Source organism: Pongo abelii, chromosome 5 (genome assembly GCF_028885655.2).
Source record: "Pongo abelii isolate AG06213 chromosome 5, NHGRI_mPonAbe1-v2.0_pri, whole genome shotgun sequence".
In the NCBI taxonomy this organism is placed as follows: domain Eukaryota; kingdom Metazoa; phylum Chordata; class Mammalia; order Primates; family Hominidae; genus Pongo; species Pongo abelii.
Window position 1 is genome coordinate 42,433,051 of NC_071990.2, and position 18,531 is coordinate 42,451,581.

General features: G+C 47.3%; 1 protein-coding gene across 1 annotated transcript; it reads right to left on the reverse strand.

Annotated features, from left to right (window-relative positions):
• Positions 1–1,906: 1,906 nt before the first annotated feature.
• Positions 1,907–18,437, reverse strand: GUCA1B (guanylate cyclase activator 1B). Its single transcript, XM_054557488.2, has 4 exons — positions 7,837–18,437; positions 7,218–7,367; positions 4,309–4,426; positions 1,907–3,570 (listed from the first exon to the last, which is right to left on the reverse strand). The coding sequence occupies exons 1-4, from the start codon at positions 7,924–7,926 to the stop codon at positions 3,443–3,445; spliced, it is 486 nt and encodes a 161-aa protein (XP_054413463.1). The 5' UTR covers positions 7,927–18,437; the 3' UTR covers positions 1,907–3,442.
• Positions 18,438–18,531: the final 94 nt, after the last annotated feature.

Sequence of the window (18,531 nt, forward strand, 5' to 3'; positions counted from 1 at the left end):
CAGGAGTTTGAGACCATCCTGACTAGCACGGTGAAACCCCATGTCTACTAAAAATACAAAAAATTAGCCAGGCCTGCTGGCGGGCACCTGTGATCCCAGCTGCTCGGGAGGCTGAGGCAGGAGAATGACGTGAATCCAGGAGGTAGAGCTTGCAGTAAGCCGAGATCCCGCCACTGAACCCCAGCCTGGGCGACAGAGCGAGACTCTGTCTCAAAAAAAAAAAAAAAGAATACCCAACTCAGAGATCTGCCTGTCCAAGGCAGGTTTTCTTGGCTCTGTCCCTGAATTACAGCTACCTGGTTGCTACAGGAACCCGGGGAAACACACAGGCTGGAGCAGTTGTGACCATTTTTTCAAAGATGCTCTTTCTTCTGGGCTTTGAGTCTTCACTTCAGCTGGGTGTGGGGGAGGTGTGGGGAGTAAATGAAAATTCGGGAGTGGAAGCCAGGTGTGGTGGCTTACCCCTATAATCCCAGCACTTTGGGATGGGTGCTGAGGTAGGCGGATCACTTGAGCTCAGAAATTTGTGACCAGCCTGCCCAACATGGTGAAACCCTGTCTCTACAAAAAATAGAAAAAGTAGCAGGGCATGGTGGTATGCACCTGTGCTCCCAGTTACTCAGGAGGCTGACGTGGGAGGATCGCTTGAGCCTGGGAGGTGAAGGTTGCAGTGAGCCGAGATTGTGCCACTGCACTCCAGCCTGGGTGACAGAGCCAGATCCTGTCTCCAATAAATAAATAAATAAATATATACATACATACATACATACATACATTCAGGAGTGGGAGGGAGAAAGTTAGGGGAAACATAAGTAAAATACCAAGTCAGAGAGTGCCCCACTGGGCGGATGAGGGGGTGCATTTTGCTCATGTCCTGTCCATCACTTGGACCTCCCCAGACAAGGAAGTCAGCCAGGGACTGAGTGACAGACATGGAGGGAAGGTAGAGGTTGGTGCTGTGCGCAGCCAGGAAGAAAAAGGGAGTTGACATTTCTGCTCCTTTGGCTGGCTGCCTGTTGGGAAATCCTGAAAGTCAGAGTTGGGAAGGTGTCTGCATGTAATTAGGACATCCCTCGATGTCAGTCACATACCTTCTTTATGATTTGGGGCATATCTGTGTTCCACCTGGATGTGTGTATATATATAGGTTGTTTTTTTTTTTTTTTTTTTTGGAGATGGAGTTTCACTCTTGTTGCCCAAGCTGGAGTGCAATGGCACGATCTTGGCTCACTGCTACCTCCGCCTCCCGGGTTCAAGCGATTCTCCTGCCTCAGCCTCCCGAGTAGCTGGGATTATAGGCGCCTGCCACCACACCCGGCTCATTTTGTAGCTTTAGTAGAGACGGGATTTCACCAAGTTGGTCAGGCTGGTCTCAAACTCCCAACCTCAGGTGATCCGCCTGCCTTGTCCTCCCAAAGTGCTGGGATTATAGGCGTGAGCCACCGCACCTGGCCTCCTGGCTTCCTTCCTTCCTTCCTTCCTCTCTCTCTCTTTCTTCTCTTTCTCTCCTTCTTTCTCTTTTTTTGATGAAATTTCATACTTGTTACCCAGGTTGGAGTGCAATGGCGCGATTTCGGCTCACTGCAACCTCCAGCTCCCAGGTTCAAGTGATTTTCCTGCCTCTGCCTCCCGAGGAGCTGGGATTACAGGCGCCTGCCACCGCACCCAGCTAATTTTTTTTTTTTTTTGTATTTTTAGTAGAGACGGGGTTTCACCATGTTGGTCAGGCTGGTCTTGAACTCCTGACCTTAGGCGATCCACCCACCTCAGCCTCCCAAAGTCCTGGGATTGCAGGTGTGAGCTGCTGCGCCCGGCCAATATTTTTCTAATCAATTATTTTTTACCTAAAATTGATGTCTAAAGGAAATTTTATATGAATATCATGAAATAACACACCTATAAAGTCTCAGGTTTAATAGGTTAGTTTTATTTCTTATACACCAACATAAAAACCTATCTATTCAAGGTAAAGCAAATGTTTTTCCAGGTCTCACTTTAAACTGTCTTATAGGAGTAACAGTGACCCAGGGCACTGGTTTTCAGTTTGCTTTTTTCAGAGGTGCCTCCTGTTCCAGAGGGTACTCAGCTCCCCTTTCAACCAGAGAGACTCCCTTTTAATCTAGTTTCTATATTGGGGTTACACATAAGAGTTTATATAACAAAAAATAATTCCATATCTAAAAACACAATAATCCAAAACTGTTTGCCTAGTCCGACCTGCTCACTGTGCCACCGAGACATAACCGAGGTTAGGGAGGAGAAGTGGCTGTCTTGGGTCACGCAGCAGTTAGAAGCAAAGCCCAGCCCAGAACCCCAGTCAACAGTCCCCCAATTCTTGCCAGAGACAGACAGAAGTTTTCTCCATCCTTTAAAGAGAAACATTCAGCTTATGGCTGGGAGTTGCGGAAGGTCCATACTGGGGGATGTGGATGGAAAGGGAGGATTGTTGCGGGAGTGGTGGGTTGGCAGCAGGGGGTCCCGGAGCAGCACCCAGGCAGAGCTGAAACAGCCCCTTTAAGTAGAGCCGACCCTTTCAAAGGCAGAAAGACCACAGCCTGAAGCGTATTTGCTACCATTTTTCCTGTTGACACCACTGATGAGGATGCCTTGGGGAGGAGGAGGCCAGGGTCTTCCCCATGAACGCCCCTCAGCATCCTGGAAGTTATAGAATTATTGCTGCCCCCTGCCCCCCAAACTCCTGCCTTTTTCTTTTTCTTTTCTTTCTTTTTTTTTTTTTTGAGATGGAGTCTCGCTGTTGCCCAGGCTGGAGTGCAGTGGCGCGATCTTGGCTCACTGCAGGCTCGGCCCCCTTGGGTTCACGCCATTCTCCTGCCTCAGCCTCCCGAGTAGCTGGGACTACAGGCGCCCGCCACCTTGCCCGGCTAATTTTTTGTATTTTTAGTAGAGATGGGGTTTCACTGTGTTAGGCAGGATGGTCTCGATCTCCTGACCCCGTGATCCGCCCGCCTGGGCCTCCCAAAGTGCTGGGATTACAGGCGTGAGCCACCGCGCCCGGCAACTCCTGCCTTTTCTTCAGTCTCAACACCCTCCCACCCCTGCCTCCTACCAGTCTTTGTGTTCTCATTTCTGATTTGGTCTGTGGGACCCTCACCCCTCAGTTGGCTCTTGCTTCCAACTGAGAACACCTAGAAACTGTGGGAGCCCCACGACCACCCAGCCAAGGCATAGTCCTCCCAGGAGCGGCTGAACAGGAAAAGTAACCGAATTTCCTTCACCATCCCAGGGAATCCTCCAAAATGGACTATGCCCTGTTGGCCACTTCAAACCCAGCAGCCCTTCCCCATCCCCACTCAGCCGTGCACAAGGGGTGCCAGGAAGTCCACACCAGGGTAAGAGTGGGCATGAGCAGGCTGAGCCAGGGACCCTTCTACTACCCTGGAAACCTGGGTGAGCCTGGAGTCGTGGAGGGGCCCCAGACTCCTCAGAACATGGCACTTTTCCGTCTCTGCTGAGCGAGCCAGCTGCTGGGATTCATGTCCATCTGTAGCATCTTCATCACCCACTTGTCCCGACGGGCACCTTCAACAAACTCGTTCAGAGACAGCTGGCCTGAGCAAGTGGGGAGAGAGGTGGTCACGCAGAAGAAGGGGAGACCTGGGTCTGGGGGTAGGAGGACAGACCTCGCTCCCAGGATGCGCCTACACATCTTATGACAACTATCCTGCGGTCTCAGACCCCAAGCTTGCGGCTTGTCAGGTGTCTGAATCTCCAGGAGTCTCCTGCCACCTTTAAGGGGCTTTCTTTGCTGATGAATTGAAGTTTTACTTTTGCGCATGGTACCATGGAAAAGCTGGGTGGAGCTGAGAGATCTGGAGGGCTCGTGTGTGTATTCCAAGCCAGCTCTCTCCCCACACAGCCCTGGGGCTGGGCATTGGGCTACAGGGAGGACAGCCCAAGCAGCCTGAATGGAGGTCTACCCTATGCCTGCTCTTAAACACATTATCCTATTCATTCCTCTCAACCACTATTATTATCCCCATTTTCCAGATGAGGGAATTGAGACCAGGATGAGAGGCTCAATATGTCACTCCCTGCCTGACTCCAAAGTTCCTATTCTTTCTATTCTGCGTGCCTGGCCTCCATCAGCAACTCCTGTAGGACTTTTAGTCACTCCTACAAACACGTGCTCATGAGTCCCCTTGTTAGTGCATGTCATCTTCTCCACAGCCTTCTCACAGATGAGGACCCCAGGGTTGGAAGGTGGAGGGCCTTGCCCAAGGACTTGCAGCCAGAAAGTGGCGATGATGCAGAGTGGACAGCACTCCCCCCCATCTCTGCCCCTCTTACCATCTCCATTCTCATCCACCAGGAGGAAGATCCTGTCCACGACCTCCTCGGGCGTGAGCAGCTGGCCTTGCTCAGTTTGTAGCTCTCGCCGGCAGGCTTTCTTCAGCTGGTAAATTCCCTGCCCAAGAAAACTCAGCTGCATTGACGGGAGACCCTGAAAGCTCCACCCTCACCCCAGTGACCCACATCCCTCAGCACCACTTCCCCAGTGCTGGCTTCCCAGGCTGTGCATCTTAGGATCACATAATCCAGATCCAGATCAAAACTGACCTGTCCTAAGGCGGTGCTCTCAGAATCCCACTGGCCTAATTCCAGCTGAGTTCCTGGCCTCACACCCCACCTGACCCCAACACCATTTGCCTTTCCACTGTGAGCTGCAAAGCCCAAATCCAAAACCTCTAATGAGGGAGGTTTAAGTCACCATGACAGTCTAAATCGCATTCTACACAGGAAGAAATAGAGATGCAGAAAAGAAAATTCAGTGTATCTATATATGTGTGCCTGTATATGTGTAAAACAGAATGATGGGGATACACATGTTCCCTCCTCATGGACTGGAAGGAAAAACCCAGGTTTCTCCTTTGCCCTGTTTCCTCTCCCAGTGAGACTACGTTTGTGAAAGCATCATGTAGTCTGGGAGCTGTGGCTCATGCCTGTAACCCCAGCACTTTGGGAGGCCGAGGTGGGTGGATCATTTGAGGTCAGGAGTTCAAGACCAGCCTGGCCAACATGGTGAAATCCTGTCTCTACTAAAAATACAAAAATTAGCTGGGCAAGGTGGCGGGCGCCTGTAATCCCAGCTACTCAGGAGGCTGAGGCAGGAAAATCGCTTGAACCTGGGAGGTAGAAGTTGCAGTGAGCCGAGATTGCGCCACTGAACTCCAGCTTGGGCAACAAAGTGAGACTCTGTCTCAAAAAAAAAAAAGAAAGAAAGAAAGAAAGCAAGCACCATATAAATGCGGAAGAGATGGACACATATGATGGTTCTCCTTAGCTCCCAGGCTGGCATTCCCTGAGGACAGAAGCTGTGTCTTATGCACCTCTATGGCCTCACTGCTCAGCCCAGTGCCCAGGACAAAACAGGCCTCATCGACGTGTCTTGGGAGACTGAGGGGTTAAATCCAGCCCCAGCACTTCCTAGGTAGACTAATTTGGGCCGATTACAGAATCTCAGCAGCTTCTTGCTCTGTGAAATAGGGCTAACGATGCCTGGCTCATAGCGCGGGTCTGGCTAACCCAGGGAACACGCCAGAGTCTGGGATGTACTAGGCACTTCTTTTCTTCCTTAATCATTCTTGCTAATAGAGAATGATTGTTAGTCTTTTAAAAGAAATAACTTCTGATATTCTTGACTTTTTCTCATGCATTTGTGTTTTCTATTTTATTGATTTCTGCTGTTTATTTTCTTTCTTCTACTATCTTTCGATTTATTTTATTTTACTTTTTTGAGACGGAGTCTTGCTCTGTCACCAGGCTGGAGTGCAGTGGCGCGATCTCAGCTCACTGCAAGCTCCGCCTCCCGGGTTCAGGCAATTCTCCTGCCTCAGCCTTCCAAGTAGCTGGGACCATAGGCGCCCGCCACCACACCCAGCTAATTTTTTGTATTTTTAGTAGAGACAGGGTTTCACCGTGTTAGCCAGAATGGTCTCGATCTCCTGACCTCGTGATCTTCCCGCCTCAGCCTCCCAAACTGCTGGGATTACAGACGTGAGCCACCGTGCCCGGCCAAGGGTTTATTTTACTTTTTTTTTTTTTTTTAGACAGGGTTTCACTCTGTTGCTCAGGGTGGAGTGCACTGGCACAATCACAGCTCATTGCAGCCTCAACCTTCCAGGCTCAGGCAATCCTTCCACCTCAGCCTTTGGAGTAGATGGGACCACAGGTGCATATCACCATGCCCAGCTAATTTTTTTGTATTTTTTGTAGAGATGGGGTCTTACTATGTTGCCCAGGCTGGTCTTGAACTCCTGGGCTCAAGTGATCCACTCACCTCAGCCTCCCAAAGTGCTGGGGTTACATGTGTCAGTCCCTGCGCCTGGCCTTAATTTACTCTTCCTTTTTTCTAATTTCCTGAGATGGCTTCTTAGATCATTGATTTTCTAATATATAAAGTCTTATTTTCTAATATAGTATGCATTTTCTAATTATTTCCTAAGATATCTTTTCTTTTCTTTCTTTTTTTTTTTTTTTTTGAGACAGGGTCTTACTTTGTTGCCCCAGCTGGAACGCAGTGGCATGATCATAGCTTACTGCAGCCTCCAACTCCTGGCTCAAGCAATCCTCCCACCTCAGTCTCCCAAGTAGCTAGGACTACCGGCATGTACCTCCAAGCCTGGCTAATTTTTAATTTTTTTGTAGAGATGGGGTCTCGCTTTGTTTTCCAGGTTGTTCTTGAACACCTGGGCTCAAGCAATCCTCCCACCTCAGCCTCCCAAAGTGCTGGGATTACAGGAATGAGCCACTGCACCCAGCCTCTATTTCCAAAATATATGCATTTTAAGTCTTATTTTCTAATATGTACATTTTAAATCTATAAATTTTTCTGCAGGTTCAGCTTTAGCTGCATTCCACAAGTTGTAGTATGTGATGCTTGCATTATTTTTCAATTTAAGATACTTGTCGTGTGTGTGTGTGTGTGTGTGTGTGTGTGGGTGTGTGTGATCCACGGAGTATGTGGAAGTCTACTGCCTAATTTCCAAACAGATGGGGATTTTCTAATAATCTTTTTTTGATTGATTTCTAGCTTAATTCCACTAGAAATTACACACTCACAATAAGAACACAGGAAACACACTCAGAATGATTTCAAGGCCTCTTCTTCAGTCCCCGCTGGCCACTTGTGGCCAACCCTCAGAGCTCCAGCAGTGCTCAAGTGCCCAGGTTGCTGGCCCATGGGCAGAGACACTAACCTCCACAATGTTGAGTAGCTCCAGGCGGTCGATGCAGCCATTGCCGTCCTTATCATAGATCTTGAAGGTCCACTTCAGCTTGTGCTCCAGGGTGCCCCTCAGCACGAGATTCAGAGCTGCCACGTACTCCAGGAAGTCGATGGTGTTGTCCTGCATTAGATGTGGATGCTGCTGAGGGCACAGCCCACTCCCCAGAGCATAGGCCATTCATCCCTGCAAACACAGGGCTTCTCCTCCTCCTTTTAATCCATGTGGCCTCTGCATCTTTGCTCAAGCCTTTCTCCACCCTTGGGGTAGAGAACATTCTATCTATCTATCTGTCTATCTATCTATCTATCTATCTATCTATCTATCTATCTATCTATCATCTACCCATATCTATCTATCTATCTATCTATCTATCTATCTATCTATCATCTATCTATCTGACTATCTATCATCTGTCTATTTATTTTTAGAAACAGGGTCTCACTAAGTTACCCAGGCTGGTCTCAAACTCTTGGGCTCAAGTGATCCTCCCTTCTTGGCCTCCCAAAGTGTTTGGATTACAGGCATGAGCCACCACACCCAGCCTAGAGAACATTCTCTCTTCTCATTTTCTATGATCACCCAAGCTTACCCATCCTTCAAGGCTGAGCTCAAGGGTCCCCTCCTCCAGGAAGCCTTCAGCCTCTGACCTCTTCAGCCATAGTGCTCTCTCCCTCCTCATTCTAACATCCACAGCATCTACGGTCTATTCTACACAGCTTGGGACTTTCTCTGGCATTGTCACTTAACTGTTTCCTAGATTTGTCTTGTTCTCCAACCATGTTATATGCTCCTGGGGAAAAGAGAGGGGTTGACATTGCTTGGGTTTCTCCTCCATGCCTAGCACAGTGCCACTTATGGCCAGAGTTGGAAGCCAATAGATATTCATGAATTAATGAGTCAATGATGGGCTTGATCTGAATTTGGGACTAAGACAGTTTTGAAGGAGTTAGAAAGCAGAGCCCATGTTGAAATTTTCCTCTGCATTCTCATTCACCCCAAGTCAGAGAGAGAGGTGGACAGGAGTGGCTCCAGCCCTACCCACTTCTAGGTCCCTGTGGACATTACACTGAACAACAGGCCTGTGCCTCCAGCCCACCCAGGAAGGCTGGGAGAACGCAGAGCTCAGGTGCTAATTGGGCAGAGTAAGGGGGAGAGGCACAGTCTACTTCTAAGGTGACTCTCACCAGGAAGCAACAGAACCTTCTTGTAACAGAAATGCGGCAGCAATAATGATTTCTAAAACAGTAAATAAGAAAGAGGATATATTCTTGCTTTCTTCTCCAGATGTGTTTGGGGTGACAGGCTGCTGCCGCCGCCGCTGTTGGTGGCTGCAGTAGGTTAGCTGTGCTAGTGTCTCACTTACAGGTGCTCACTTATTCCAGGGTTGGGAACTCCATTCTCCAAATCAAAAATCTGAGCCATCAGATCCCCCAGGAGTGCCTGTCATTCACATGACTTTGTTATCAGAAATGACACTGATGGCCCAGAGCAGAGCACTTCTGTCCCACTGGGTCAGGCCACTCAGGAGCCCCAGCCCCAGATCAAGGGGTGCCTGGGTGAACAAAGTTTGAGCAACAGGAGAAAATGGCAGAAAACGAGGGAAACAGCAAGAAGCCTAAGGAAAAACTAAGAAAACAAAACGAGCTTACCTGAGTACCTGAAGTGTTCTATTCATATCTTTTATATAATTCCTATAAATATATGGTCTCCATACTCCTCATCATATAGTTACCTAATTGAGGTCAGATTATATTTATAATTTTGTTTCCTTCATTTTCATGTAACATTTTCTTATGTCTTTAAAAATTATTTAAAATGTCAACTTCCATTTTTTTTTGGTGGGGAGGGGGTACTGAACATTCCCTTTGTTGAACATATTTCTAATATTTTCCATTACACAATGAACTTTTTTTTTGCACGTATATCTTTTCTTACATCTCTGGTATTTTTTTTTAGGGTAGACACTTAGCAGTGGTTGTCAGTTCTTTAAAAGGTTATTTTCTAGAGTAGTTGTTATTTATTAAGCTTATTACCACAAATCAATCTTGTGTTTCTTATTTAATGAGAATGAGTTATTATCCCCATTTTATGGATGAGGAGCCTGAGACCCAGAGGTTCCCAGGCCACCCCGCCAGCAAGTGGCAGAACTTTTCCAGGCATGCATCTCCTCCAGTGCATCAAGTCGGAAAAACTTGCAGTCTCCACTTAAGATCTATTTCTGTCCCGCAAATGAGCCTAGTGCTTGGGGGTGCCAAGAAAAGAAAAACAAAAACAAAACCTGAAACCACTCACAAATCCCCACTCTCTAGATCTCCAGAGTCTTCCTCATTCTTTGTCCAGAAGCTTCTGTTCCTACAACATCCTCTCTCAACATGATTCAGTTTCCATGACTCCTTGCCTTATATGAGACATATTCCAGAGTGATCTCTAGACAAGTGATCTCATCTGAGAGGTTACTGGAAACCCCAGGACCATTTCTGGGAAACGTCCAGCTGGGACTAATCTCATCTGCTATGCATGGGACCTTGTCAGCTCCAATTACCCACAGAGGCCTGAGAGTGATGGAAATGGCTCCGTCTACTCAGGAATAGGATGGGCGTGTCACCGGCTCTGTGGGATTATCTGCCCTGTTTCTCTTTGAATTGGCCATATTTGTGCACCAGCCCTAACTTCAATGCGTGTTATATAAGAATCCTAAATGACATTTGATCTTCACCCTCTCCTTTCTTCCATTCCAGGCGGTCATAGAGCAACCACCAGAGTTGCAAGGGAGAGTGGCAGAGACGAGGTGTTCCTACCTCTTTGTCTCCACCAAACCGGTTTCCATCACCTCAGATTTTCACGTGTGAACCAGATCTATAAACTCTTTTGATTTGATTTGCTTTAGAAATCTCAGACCGATTGTTCTGAAATGACACTCCTTGATATAAGGGGGAATGGAGTCAGGTGTAGGTTTGGAGACAAAGACTAAGTGGGAAAGAAGGCTCAGTCCCTGAGACAGGAACTGAAAAACACTTTCTAGGGAGGCTCTTCCTTATAGTGGAATGCCAACTAATAAATAGAGAAGGGGTGATGGCGTTAGAAAATTATCAACAGATGCCAAAGACAGTAGAAAATTTGACTGAACAATAGGATATTTACTTAGTCTCAAGATATATCCTTACATGTTGCTTATTAATTACAAAGAAAAAAATAGTAACTTTACAATGTTGAAACATGGCAGATACCACCTTAACCAAGTGATCAAAGTTAACTACGCCAGTGATGGGACAAACTGACGTCTTGTACCCGATAGTATGATGCACCGAGGACACAACATTACATCAGTGGCAATTCTACCAATTTAGACAAATGCCAGTTGTGGGGTGTCCCACAACATAATTCAGCTGCAGTCTTCAAAAATGTCACAGTCAAATAAAAAAGAAAAGCGGAGATTAAAGGTTCCAAGTTAAAGAAGGCTAAGGAGATACAAGTAAATGCAATGTATGATCATACAAAAAAAAAAAAAAAAAAAGAAAAAGGAAGGCCAGGCATGGTGGCTCATGCCTGTAATCTCAACACTTTGGGAGACCGAGGCGGGCGGATCATGAAGTCAAGAGATGGAGACAATCATGGCCAACATGGTGAAACCCTGTCTCTACTAAAAATACAAAAATTAGCTGGGCGTGGTGGTGCTCGCCTATAGTCCCAGCTACTGGGGAGGCTGAGGCAGGAGAATCGCTTGAACCTGGGAGGTGGAGGTTGCAGTGAGACAAGATCACACCACTGCACTACAGCCAGGGCAACAGAGCCAGACTCCATCCCCCCCACCCCCACCCCCAAAAAAAAGAGAAAAGAAAAGAAAAGAAAAAGGAAAAAAGAAAGAAAGCTGGCCGGGTGCAGTGGCTCATGCCTGTAATTCCAGCACTCTGGGAGGCCGAGATGGGCGGATCACTTCAGGTCAGGAGTTCGACACCAGCCTGGTCAACATGGTGAAACCCCGTTTCTACTAAAAATACAAAAATTAGCCAGGCATGGGGGTGCACACCTGTAATCCTAGCTACTCCGGAGGATGAGTCATGAGAATTGCTTGAACTCAGGAGGTGGAGATTGCAGTGACCTGAGATTGTGCCACTGCACTCCAGCCTGGGCAACATGGCGAGACTCCATCTCTACCAACATAAATAAATAAATAATACAAAAATTAACAGGCATGGTGGTGCACACCTGTAATCCCAGCTACTTGAGAGGTTGAGGTGGGAGGATCCCTTGAGCCTGGGAAATCAGAGGCTGCAAAGAGCTGAAATCATGCCACTGGGTGACAGAGCGAGACCCTGTCTCGAAAACAAAAAAGAAAAAGAAAATACACACTGTGATACTTAGGGATAAACGGGCATGATATCTATAGCTTTCTCTTAAAAAAAAGTATATGTATATATTATGTATATGTATAAATTATGTATCATGTATATGTATATATACTTATAGAATACATTATACATATGTATGTATACAGAGGTAGAATGATAAAGTAAATGATATAAAATGTAAATAACGCGAAATTTGGATAAATTGCACGTGAGTTACTTGTATCATTCTTATAACTCTTCTGTAAATTTAGAATCTTAACAAAATTAAAAAGTTATTCAAAAAGGAAAAAACATTGATGAACATGATATGCTGATTTATAAGAAGAGATGAGGTATAAGGAGTACAACTATATGCCTAGGGGCTTCATCAGCCCTTTTGGATCTTGAATCATGATTGTATTGATTTTTAGATGAATCTGGGGAAGATTGATGGACTTAAATGAGTCTTATTATTTATGACCTGATATATTTGTTTACTTTTCTTATGACATTTTAAAAAAATCATCAATTATTTTAAAAAGTCATATTCTCTCTTTAAAAAACCTGCCTTCTAGGCAGGAGCACTTAAGACCTTGGGCAAATCGATTCATTCCCTTTTGCCCAGCTTTCTCATCATTTAATTTGGAATAACAAAAGTCTGCCCCTCCCACCCAGGGTTGCTGCTGACTCAGAGGAGACCTAAGAGAGGAGAAGTGCTGAGAAGTCCGAAACTGGCTCTGTGCCCTGTGGGGTGGTCGATGGGGTTCATCTCTGAGAAGGTTCTGTTGAATTGAAGATGCTGACTTCACCCTCCTGTCCCGGGACAGGCACTGTGGGGATATGCACTGACTGGTACCAGCGACAGGATGAGACCTGAAGTGGCATTCCCAGTGATTCAGTTTAGAAAGCTAAGTCCTCCACGCACTGAGGAGTGGAGAACTGATGCTTTCGTCAGATTAAATTAGTATTTGAGGCAAATCCAGTAGTTTGCAGGATTGCCAGGGCACTGAACTGGATAACCTTAAATAATCAAGGGGTTTTTGACTGAATTGAAATTTAAAATTCAATCCCCTGGCGCATTTACAAGATGTGTTATCTTCTTAGCTGCTAGTGACATTGTGGGCTTAGAGAAACTCTAGTCTGAATGATTTAATGAAACCTTCCAAGACTTGAAGAGCTGAAAGGGGCTTTTGCAGTCATCCACCCAGTCTCCCAATACATGCAGGAGCCTCCTCCAGCATTCTTGACAGGGAGGATCTGACCAGTCTGTTTGAAGAAACCCAACAAGAGGGAGCTCATAGCCCATGCTAAGATACCTTGTCTCATTTGGAACATCTCTTTTGCTCCTAGTGTTTAGAGTGACAGGGGCTCTGGCAGATGCGAAAACCCAGTCATTGGGCTGCAGAGTCTTGGTCAAAAATACACAAAGAGAGGACCTGGACTGTCTGCCAGTCGTCCTTCAGCTCTCAAGAAGAGGACACAGGGAGCATCAGCCGACAGCTAAGAGATGGAGGGAGGGAAGGAGAGACAGAGAAGATGGAAAGGGACAAAAGGAAGAGAAGAGACAGAAGGGTTTGGTGAGTGAGACAGAAAAGGTAAAGAGAGATGGAGTGGAAAGAAGAGCAGAGAAAGAGCCGAGGAATGGGGAAATGGGAGCTCTCCCTGAGGACACTCGTGGAGGAAGGCGCCAGGTGGACTGGCCACCGATCCTTCCCTTCAGGGTGCCTTACCCCATTCTTGTCGAAGGCTCGGAACATGCCCTCTACATACTGGGAGGCCTCCTCATCGTCTGTGACCTTGAAGAAGCGCTTAAACTCATGCATAAAGAGTGTGCCGCTGGGGCACTCCATCACGAACTTCTTATACCACTCCTGGAGCTCCGCCACATCTATCTCGCCAGCTGCCTCCGCCTCCTCCCAGCTAAACTCCTGCCCCATGCTGGCCCTGAGGAGCGTCAGGGAGCAAGGGTCTGTGTCTCCTCCCTGGCTTCTGCTGATGGATCTCTCCAACTAGGGCCCTCTTCCTCCCTTTCCAGGAGGCCTGATCAGCCTCTCCATCATCTCCTGGGTGACTGAACATGATCGGTCAGTGCAGGGGGCAGGTGGCAAGGGAGGTGGGTCCAGGCCAGCTAAGCTGCCCTAAGACTATTAGAAGATTCCCCAGGCGGCCGGGTGCGGTGGCTCATGACTGTAATCCCAGCACTTTGGGAGGCTGAGGTGGGTGGATCACAAGGTCAGGAGTTTGAGACCAGCCTGGCCAGCATGGTGAAATCCTGTCTCTACTAAAAATACAAAAAATGATCTGGGCATGGTGGTGGGCACCTGTAATCCCAGCTATTCAGGAGGCTGAGGCAGGAGAATCGCTTGAACCCGGGAGGTGGAGGTTGCAGTGAGCTGAGATCGCGCCACTGCACTCCAGCATGGGGGACAGAGTAAGACTGTCTTACAAAAAAAAAAAAAAATGGGAGATTCCCCGGGAAGTTCTGACCTCCAGCCTAAACTCCTCCAGCCTCACCCCTTCCCTTAGACTTGTCAACAAAGTGGCCAAGCTGGCCCCGATAGACTCTGAAGAGGTAGAAGGGGAAGAAACTGAGAGGTAAGCAGAGACGCAGAGTGAAGAAAGAGTCGGGGTGCCAGTCTGGGATCCTCCCATCTCACTCACTCCCTCTCTCTTTAGCTGGGCCCCACATTGCTCCAGGGAGGCCCACCTTGGAGACAGGAGACTCAAGTCCAGAGAGGAAGTGAGATCAAGTCCTAGGCCATAACACAGAATCCGCTGGTGATCTGGGACTCGCCCCCCAGATGGTCTAGTGAAAAGAGGCAGAATCTATGATGGGAAGGGCTCTAGGTGAGCAACTCTCTTCCCAGGCTAACTCAGTCCCTGACGCTCCTTTCCAGATTACACCTTTGATCTTGGGAGCTTTTCACTTTCTGATTTAAACTACAAATGCCTCCCTCCAACCCTTCACACAAGACCTAGGGGTAGTGCCTTTTTCACATTTCCTCCAAAATACTAACATGTGAGAAGGATCTGGGAGCATGGCCTAAAATATCTTTGAAGGCTCTTACTTTTACTTTATAGGTCATGTAAAATTTGCTTTTGAAAAATTACATATACATGCTTATTTTAATGTAACATAAAAATGACACCTCCAAGAAATCAAAAGACCTGGGACACACATTTTTCTTTTTCTTTCCTTTTTTTTTTTTAATTTCTATTTTTTGAGACAGGGTCTTGCTGTGTCGCCCAGGCTGGAGTACAGTGGTGCGATCTCGGCTCACTGCAACTTCCGCCTCTGGGTTCAAGTGATTCTCATGCCTCACTCTCCCGAGCAGCTGGGATTACCGGTGCACACCACAACACCCAGCTATTTTTTCTTCTTTTTTCTTTTCTTTTGTTTTTTATTATACTTTAAGTCCTAGGGTACATGTGCACAACATACAGGTTTGTTACATAGGTATACATGTGCCATGTTGGTTTGATGCACCCAGCAGCCAGCTAATTTTTGTATTTTTAGTAGAGACGGGGTTTCATCATGTTGGCCAGGCTGGTTTCAAACTCCTGACCTCAAGTGATCCACCTGCCTTGGTCTCCCAAAGTGCTGTGATTATAGGCATGAGCCACCACGCCCAGTGACACTCATTTTTCTAGAAGACTTCAGAGGCAGCAGTTCCAGCGAATCTGTCCTTAACCGACCCATCTCTCACTGGGTGTTCAGCCTGAATTGTTTTGCACATCTCCAGGCCTGACCTCCTCTCTCACTGTTCTCTGCCTCCAGACATCACTGAGCTCTGAAAGCTCTTTTAACTTTCTTGCTATTCCTGAAGGAGAAATGTGATTTCTTCTGTCATCCTTTCAAGTGGTGGTGGGTTTTTCTCCCCCACACACCTCAAGGTCTAGAAAACAGGGCTAGTGTCTCCTCACTTCTAACTCTTGCCTCCAAATGGCCTTTTATTTTTTTCTCCCTAAAAAAGGCCAGTCCCTTTGAAGCCACATCTGACTCCTTGCCACTATTTACTTCTCCTCATTGCCGTCATTCACTGGTGACTTCCCTGCTTGTCTCAAAGCATCATGTCAGTCATTTCAGTGACTTTGAACTCCAAGTGGATAAACAGCCAATCCCACACACTGGCCTCAAAGGTCCTTGATCTCTTTTTTTTTTTTTTTGAAACAGAGTTTTTGCTCTTTTCACCCAGGCTGGAGTGCAGTGGTGCGATCTCGGCTCACTGCGAACTCCGCCTCCTGAGTTCAAGTGATTCTCCTGCCTCAGGCTCCCTAGTAACTGGGATTACAGGTGCCTGCCACCATGCCCGACCAATTTTTCTATTTTTAGTAGAGATGGGGTTTCACCATGTTGACCAGGCTGGTTTCGAACTCCTGACCTCAGAGGATCTGCTTGTCTTGGCCTCCCAAAGTGCTGGAATTACAGGCATGAGCCACTGCGCCCGGCCCCAATGAGATGTATGGGGGTCACACTGCCCTCTTAGTCTCTAATTGCTGGCAACCTGGCATGGTCCCACATGCGTAAGCCACCACGCCTGGCCTGGTCCTTGATCTCTTTAGTTCCAAAGAGCTTTTCTTCCATCTTACCTAGTAATTCCATTCACTTGTGGTCCCTTGAGCCACAAGTGCAGCATCTGGGAGCTTGTTAGAAATGCAGAGTCTCAGGCCCCACCTCAGACCTACTGAATCAGGAACTGTGGGCTGGGGCCAGGAGTCTGTGTTTTAACAAGCCCTCCAGGTGCTTCCAATGCGTACTGAAGTTTGAGGATCACCACCCTAGGCCTTGCTGTCACCAATCTCTACTACCTCTGAAACATTCAAACGCTGCCGTCTCTTATCACCACCCCACCCCTTCCATCTGTTACTGTAATACCTTCACTCCAATAATTCACTAATCTCATTGTGACTTCCAACCTGCTGATCTGTGTTTAACATCTGTCATCTTGCTCATCTCCTCACTCTCCTCATCTTCATTCCATGGCCCAGCATTCTCTCCATTTTGACTTTTGTGCCCCTCTCTCCTCCTAACGCCTCACTTGGCCTGGCCCTGGTTAAGGCTGTCCGCTAACTATGCAGTACGCTTCGCCTACAGTGGGGAGCCTGGACATCATTGGAGGACATCATAAATCATGCTGGCTGTATGCACTTCAGATCATGCCAGACAATGGTACTACATACTCTTCCTGCCGAATTCCCTCTCCCCCTCTCTGAGATGACTATTCCACAGCGCTTCCTGCCCTCAAACCTTCCACTCACTCCCACACTGTCGCACACTTCACAGAGATAGATGAGGCAGTGACTCATCTTCCCACCAGTGTTTACCAACTTCTCTGTATCTGTGCCCATGTCCTCTGCCCCCTTCCGGTCTCAGTGGAAGCAGCGTGCCCTTCCCCTTGTCCCCGTCAACACCGCCACTTGTTTCCTAGATCACATGTCTCTTTACCTACTCAAAAGCTTCATTCCCGCAGTTACTCCCTTTCTCTTCTGCAGCCTCCACTCATCCCTCTCTAATGGATCATTCCCGTCAGCATTCAGATGTGCTGTAATATTGCCTTTATTAAAACAAGACAAAAATCCTTCCTTGACCCCACATTCAGGGCTACATTATGACATTCACGGGCCCCACACATTTTTGCCTTCATGGGTCATAATACAAATATTGAAAAAATATTAAATAAGTAAATATTAATAATTATCACTGGTATAAAAAGAACATAATCTAGATTGGGTGTTTCTTTTAAATTATGATTTTATTTTTATTATTATTTTGAGACGAAGTCTCGCTCTGTCACCCAGGCTGGAGTGCAATGGCACGATCTCAGCTCACTGCAACCTCTGCCCCACCGGGTTCAAGTGATTCTCCTGCCTCAGCCTCCCAAGTAGCTGGGATTACAGGCATACACCACCACGCCTGGCTAATTTTCTATTTTTAGTAGAGACACGGTTTTAGCATGTTGGTCAGGCTGGTCTTGAACTCCTGACCTCAAGTGATCCATCCACTTTGGCCTCCCAAAATACTGGGATTACAGGCATGAGCCACCGCTCCCGGCTCCGATTTTATTTTAATTAACTAATTTATTTATCCTGAGACAGGGTCTCTGTTGCCCAGGCTGGAGTGCACTGGTGCTATCAGGGCTCGCTATAGCCTCGACCTCCTGGGCTCAAGCAATCCTCCCGCCTCGGCCTCCTGAGTATCTAGGACTACAGTTGTGCGCCACCATGCTTGGTTAATTTTTTGATATTTAGTAGAGACAAGGTCTCACTATGTTTCCCAGTCTTGAACTCCTGGGTTCAAGTGATCCTCTTGCCTTGGCCTCCCAACTGCTGGGATTATAGGCATGAGCCACCACGCTTGGCCTTTATTTTGGTTTTAAAAGAAATTTAAAATATTGGGCCCTAGGCACTGTGCCTACTGGGTAAACTGACCTGCCCACATCCCCCGCCCAGCTATTGTCCTAAATTTTGCTCCCCTTACAACAAAGCCCCTTGTGGCAGATATATCTTCAGAAAATGGCAGGACGATCGTTCTGGCTTCACGCATTCCTCCCATCAAAGGGAGGAGTCTATTATCTTTCTCTTCAACCCGGAGGAAACTTTCTGGCTGCCTTGTTGAAGATAACTGCAGAAGTGACACAATGTGACTTCCAGGGCTAGGTCATCAAAAGTGATAGGTTTCCACCAGGCTCTCTTTCTCAGAACTTGCCCTTGGAACCCAGCCACCATGCTGTAAGGAAGCCCAGAGCACACGCAGGGGTTCTGGCTGAAAGCCAGTCTCAACCTCCAGACATGGGTGAATGAGCCTTCAGATGACTCCAGCCCCAGCTTCTGAGCTACCCCAGCTAATACCACATGGAGCAGACACTATCCCTGCAGAGTCACTGTTTTAAGCTACTAAGTGTTAAGTGTTTTTTGAGGTAGCAATAGATAACTGGGACATTCTCAAACCTATTTTG